Here is a 6,153-nt window from a genome sequence, read left to right as displayed (position 1 = left end):
GTCGTCATTCATGACGGGTCGTCAAGTACACACGTATGACGGGTGTGACGGGTCGTCAAGTACACACGTACTTGTAAGGCAGATGGCTGTTCCAAAAGTATTGTAATGAAACAGGCAGGGAGCAGTCCTCGAATCCTCGACCTTCTAGCCTGAGGTCCGGCGCGCTATCGACTGTGCCGCAGAAGCATTCTCGTGCGGCAGTGTCGATTTCCGCGCTTATAAACCCAGGGTCGTCACAGTATATTTCTTACTAGCTAGCTACATTTTAATTTATCAAAGCAAGGTATGGCCAGTGACATATTTCTAGCTAGTTATGAAGTCCTAAGTCATAGCAATTGCATACTTTCAAACAGAAAGAATGTTTGAAAGAGTGACTCTGTTGTTAAGGTAACGTTAACAGTATTATTGTTGCCAGGTGTTTAGCCTTCTGCTTACAGTATCACTGGCAACTTTTGACGGTTTAACTGGCTAGCAATCTAACGTTCGCCTGTTGCTTTTTTCCCCACAAGTTTGAAAACAAAAACAGCAATGTGAATGAATCAATAATTATTTAAATATATTTACATTTAGAACATGTCAAGGAAAAAGGACGTCCAAATTCAAGTAAGGTTTGTCTACAACTAGCTAACGTTAACTCCCAACACAGATTTCTTGTTGTTCATCAGCAGTACAGTAACAGTAGCCGCCAGTCATTCTTTGAAATAAATAAATGTGTCTTTACATTGTCCTTTTTTAATATAATTTTACAGATTGAAATATCTTCTGAAGAACAATGGGAGGAAGCATTGTCAGGCCCAGGACTTCTTGGTAGGCAGCTTTCAAAGGTTGTCACGTAGTAAATATGAGCTGCTTGAGTTTTCTTTAATGAATGGTCATGCTGTCAGATAATGAACTAAGAAGCTGTCAGGCTGCTGTAGTTTTGATATGAGGAGTAATATGCTGATATCCATGTTTGTAGTAATAGAAGTCTACCAGAGATGGTGTGGGCCATGCAAGGCTGTACAGAACATCTTCAGAAAATTGAGGAGTGAATATGGAGATGAACTGTTGCGCTTCGCTATGGTAAGTTAAGGCATTTTCAGCTATCATCACCGTCAGATTCTGATCCTGGTACACTTCTGGTAACCCTGTGCATTAAAACCTAGCCAAACTAATTCTGGTACCTATCTGTGTGGCGGGAGGTCCATGATCCAGACCCTACCAGACCAGTAGCCTGGGTGGAGGTCCAATGTCAACACCTGGGTCGTGTTTATTAAGGCATGCAACGGAAAACGTTCTAGAAAGTTTTGCAACAGGTCCCTCCATGTTTCAGTCTTTTTTCTTCTTTTTGTTGTACATTGAACACAACTTCCATCTGGGCCTCTGGAAATCCATACCCTTTTTGAAAAATAAACTGCTGTAAATTGTCATAAGTGCTCTGTTTAACTCACTTTCAGGGGGAGGCCAACAGTTTACTTGAGTTAAGTTCACTTAAAGGGAAATGTCAACCAGTCTTCCTTTTCTACTCTGTAAGTAGTGAGCTTATAACAGCACCATAATATTGTCATGATCTTATATCACTGAATGTCAAGTTACAGACAGTGTAATTTTTTATGCATCAGAATAGTTTGACAGGTGTTATGACATATGATATGTCACTTACCCACTAACACAAGACTGTGTTAGCACACCTGTGATAATTGTGTCATAACCATGAGAAGTGTCCAAAAATATACTGTTGTTAGTTGGTGTAATATACTATTTTGACATTTGTGCTAAGAGTAAACCTTTCATTTGGCATCGTGGTGTGCTCTGCTGTTTCAGGGTGGTACATTGGTGTCAATAGTAAGAGGAGTCAATGGACCTCTTCTACAAAAAACTATGTTGGAACTGGTGGATCAAGAGAAGAAGAAGCAAGAACTGGGCTCAAAATATGTACCTGAAGTAAGAGGTTCCTAACATTGTCACCTGTAAGGGGTCTGTAGACTGGTATACTGATGAGCATTTTGAACCCACCGTCAAACTTTCAAATAGGTCCACAAGCTTTTCTTAGAGGACAATCATCAAGCAAGAAAAAAGCCTCCGACGACCCAAAATGCCGACATAGAAATTGGCGGTATGTCACCAATTTCACTGCTAGAATACTGCTACATCGTTTCTTACTGTATGCATATATTTTCGTTTAACATTTTGTTGATATTAAATGGTTTGGGTAAGTTTGAATGGAGGGGATTTGAGGAAGTCTTGTGTGTGCCATTAGATCATGGTACATACCATGTGGTCATCATAAAGCCAGATGCTGTAGTAGGAGGTCAAGTGGAAGGAATCATACAAAAAGTAAGGCGTTTACTTCTAAGTGCTTCACATTAAATTCTTATAGTCTATCCTTGTTCATGTTATTGCATTTTACTTGAATATAATGGCTGCATTTAACTCACAAATGTATTGTGCATAGGCTTTAGATGCTGGTTTTTCAATTGTTGCGGAGGAGGAGAGGGTGTTGGATGAAGAGCAGATTCATGCTTTTTATAAGGAGAAAGCCAAAGAGGTGGGTGAAAGCAAGACAAAGAACATTACTTCTTACTATGCTGCACTTGTGACAAGGAGGGTTCAGTAACACAATTGTATCAGTATCACCCAATTGCATCCAGATACCTTAGAGCAGGAGTTTTCGTTTAACAACAAGAAAAAAAACACAAGTTATTAAAAAATAAAATACACACATGACAATTTTCACAATCTGACTAGAGTGATTTTTTATTTTCTAGCCAGCGTTTGTGAAGGCAATGTCTAGTGGGCCTGTCCACGCCTTGATTCTGTCTAAGGGAGACGAGGTGGGTGAAGGAGAGTCTCATTCATTGACAGCCATCATAGATCCTGAACACGCTGAGCTCATCCAACCAAAGAAAAGGTTTGGGTTCTCAGTGCAGTTTGCTGAGTAGATTAAACACACATGCCTGATGCACAATCTTACCACATCATGCAACCGATTGCAGATTTGAGAGGTTTGATCAAACGTACCAGAAATCAGCTAACATTTCCTTGTTCCTTTCTCTTAAACCTGAATATTGTTTTTGTAAAATCTTACTTTTTTTTTTTTTCAAGCAAAATGAATACAAAGTATGTGTGTTTTGGGTGATCTCTCTTAGGTCAAAGGTTGTACAGGAGGTGGATCTGGGCATGTCAGAAAGCAGTACTGAGGTGGCTAGCAGGCAACTGGCATACTTCTTCCCCACCGTTGATTTTTCTTTAGAGACGCATGCTGGATCCAATGCAAGGATTGAAAAGACTCTTGCTCTTATTCGTCCAAGTCTTCTCAGGGAGAAAAAAGGTATCTTCTACTTTTATGTTTTACATTTTATGCCAGAACTAAGTCCTAGCTCCTTTTATGAGTGGTTCAGAGTGGTTCAAATCTTCTTAGAGTTGCATTTTTCAGTGAACATGTTCTAAAGTCAAAACCATAAATATGCATGTCTTATTATTATTGTTTAGTAATACTAGTCATGCCAATGTGTATCTTGTTGTTCCACCTGTTCACTTCTGTACCTACTGACTGAGATTCTGGTTTGCTTTTCAACATGACAAGATGAGATCTTGAAGACGATCCATGACTCTGGCTTCCAGATAGCAATGCAGAGGGAGGTAACCCTCACTGAGGACCAGGCCAAAGAGTTCTACAAGGAGCATGAGGGCACTGACTTTTTCCCATGTCTAATTAACCATATGACCAGGTGACAAACTCCCACAATAATTTGCTTAGTTGGGATGTGGCGTGCTAAACGACAAAATAAGATTGATAGATGATCAAATATGCACAGTTTACAGTGACCAAATGTAAGATAAACGATTGGCTACTGATTGTGGGGAATCGACAGCTTGAACTTTCTGACAGAAGGGTTTTGTTTCCCTTGTTGTATCGTAGTGGCCCCGTGTTGGCTTTGGCTTTGACTCGAGATGATGCAATCCAACACTGGAGAGGTTTACTGGGTCCAAAAGTCTTGGATGAGGCCAAAGAAAGATTCCCTGAAAGGTAGCAACTGGGGAACACTTCATTTGGATAGTCCTAGTTCATTTCATATTATTTATGTATGTTCAATTAACTGTCTCATCTCGCCACTGTAATTGTGCTTTATTCCTAGTCTGCGAGCCCAGTTTGCAATCGACAATGTGACCATCAACCAGATTCATGGCAGCTCTACTCCCGAGGAGGCTCAGAGAGATCTCAACCGCTTTTTCCCCACAGAGCACACACTGGCCGTGATCAAACCTGACTCAACACAAGAACACAAAGGTACAGTACCTGGGTCTCTGTCCTAACTTCATGGTTATTTATCCAGGCAATGTTAATATGTTTGCCTCATTATGGATAGATGGTTGTTGTAGGTTGTTTCAGTGTGAATGTATTTAAAGTACTCTTACAACAAATAAACTTGCAAATTGTTGTTTTAAAGAGACAAGTATTGTTTCTGTCATGACATTGAATGTCAATGAAAATTGTGGTTGTTGATCTTTATTTCAGATACCATTATGAATCAAATTAAAGAGGCTGGGTTTAGTATTTCACAAGTGAAAGAAACCAAACTGACACGAGAGATGGCAGAGGAGTTCTACAAAGATCACAAAGGGAAGGACTTCTTTAATAACCTGGTTGACTACATGTCACAGTGAGTTGCCATGTTCTTTAACATTCAAGACCTGCAAACATTTGAGTTTATAGTTTGCTAGAATGAAACTTAAGTCTTGACTCTTGTTTGGATTTATTCTATTCCATTTCAGGAGATTTATTCAAATACTTATTCAACAATTGAATAGTGCAATTTCTTTTCAATTTTCTTTTCAACTGCCTAAATGTATCAGATTTGAATTGAATTGACCCCAACCCTGGTCTTGACATTGCATCAGCTTTAACTGCCGATTTGATTTATCTTTTGTAGAGGTCCATCTATCATGATGATCCTGAGCAAAGAAAACGCTATCGCAGAATGGAGAGAGATGATGGGGCCTGCCGATCCTGAACAGGCCATTCAAGTCAAACCCGACTCTCTACGTGCACAGTTTGCCAAAAGCATCTTGGAGAACGCCGTGCACGGCTCGTCCAATGTCCAGCACGCCATGGACAATATTAAGTTCATTTTTGGGGATATACCGTCATAAACACTGGAAAACCGATAAGCCCACACATAGGTTTAATAATGCCTACATGTGAGTAGACTTGAAGATTGTATTGAATGGGGAGTTGGAGGGAACCTACTGTATAGGTACACTATTGTTTGAGATGTTTCCAATAATAAAATACAAATTGAATTTACTACAGATGAGCAGTCATGTTTTCCCCCATGGACATTTTTATGTGTTTTCATGTACTACAGATTTTGTGTCGTGGTAGGCTTTTAATCTGTATATGGATATATATATATATATGGATAATCATGATGGATATATATATATCCATCATGAGCTTTATGTATCCTGCTCTACGCACCTCTAGGAAATGGACACCTGAGGGCGCCAAATACTTGTCCGACAAACCCTTCTGATATTTTCATACAGTATATATATATATTTATATATATATATGCTGTGTACAAAACATGGGGAATCCAGGTGAAAGCTATGACCCCTTATTGATGTCACTTGTTAAATCCACTTCAGTCAGTGTAGATGAAGGGAAGGAGACAGGTTAAATAAGGATTTTTAAGCCTTGAGACAATTGAGACATGGCTTGTTTATGTGTGCCATTCAAAGGGTGAAGGGGCAAGACAAAAGATTGAAGTGCCTTTGAACGGGGTATGGTAGTAGGTGCCAGGTGCACCGGTTTGAGTGTCAAGAACTGCAACGCTGCTGGGTATTTCACACAACAGTTTCCAGTGTGTATCAAGAATGGTCCACTACCCAGGGGCATTCAGCAAAATTGACAACTGAGGGAAATAATTGGAGTTAACATGGGCAAGCATCCCTATGCCCGACGAATACTCCGGCACAGTGGACACGTCATCATACCCATAAAACCTAGCGGTAAAACCTGGTAATGGTCCAAATATTTTTCACCATTAATTTTTTGCGTCTGGAATTTTAGAACTACTTAATTTAAGGCCTGTGTTTTGAAACATCGGAGTCAACATGGACAGCATCCCTGTGGAACATCTTGTAGAGTCCATGTCCCGACGAATTGAG

General features: G+C 39.9%; 1 protein-coding gene across 1 annotated transcript; it reads left to right on the top strand.

The window, feature by feature from the left end:
• The first annotated feature begins 573 nt into the window (after positions 1 to 573).
• On the top strand, positions 574 to 5,285 carry LOC139583427 (thioredoxin domain-containing protein 6-like). The gene is made up of 15 exons (XM_071414506.1): positions 574 to 603; positions 750 to 807; positions 959 to 1,062; positions 1,437 to 1,508; positions 1,804 to 1,923; positions 2,014 to 2,095; positions 2,240 to 2,316; positions 2,435 to 2,527; positions 2,748 to 2,890; positions 3,129 to 3,310; positions 3,566 to 3,710; positions 3,902 to 4,009; positions 4,119 to 4,270; positions 4,499 to 4,643; positions 4,914 to 5,285. Exons 1-15 carry the CDS (start codon positions 574 to 576, stop codon positions 5,131 to 5,133), a joined length of 1,731 nt encoding a protein of 576 aa, XP_071270607.1. The 3' UTR covers positions 5,134 to 5,285.
• Positions 5,286 to 6,153: the final 868 nt, after the last annotated feature.

The sequence above is a fragment of the Salvelinus alpinus genome, chromosome 8, assembly GCF_045679555.1.
Source record: "Salvelinus alpinus chromosome 8, SLU_Salpinus.1, whole genome shotgun sequence".
NCBI classification, from domain to species: Eukaryota; Metazoa; Chordata; class Actinopteri; order Salmoniformes; family Salmonidae; genus Salvelinus; species Salvelinus alpinus.
This window is presented reverse-complemented; position numbering and strand designations above follow the sequence as displayed.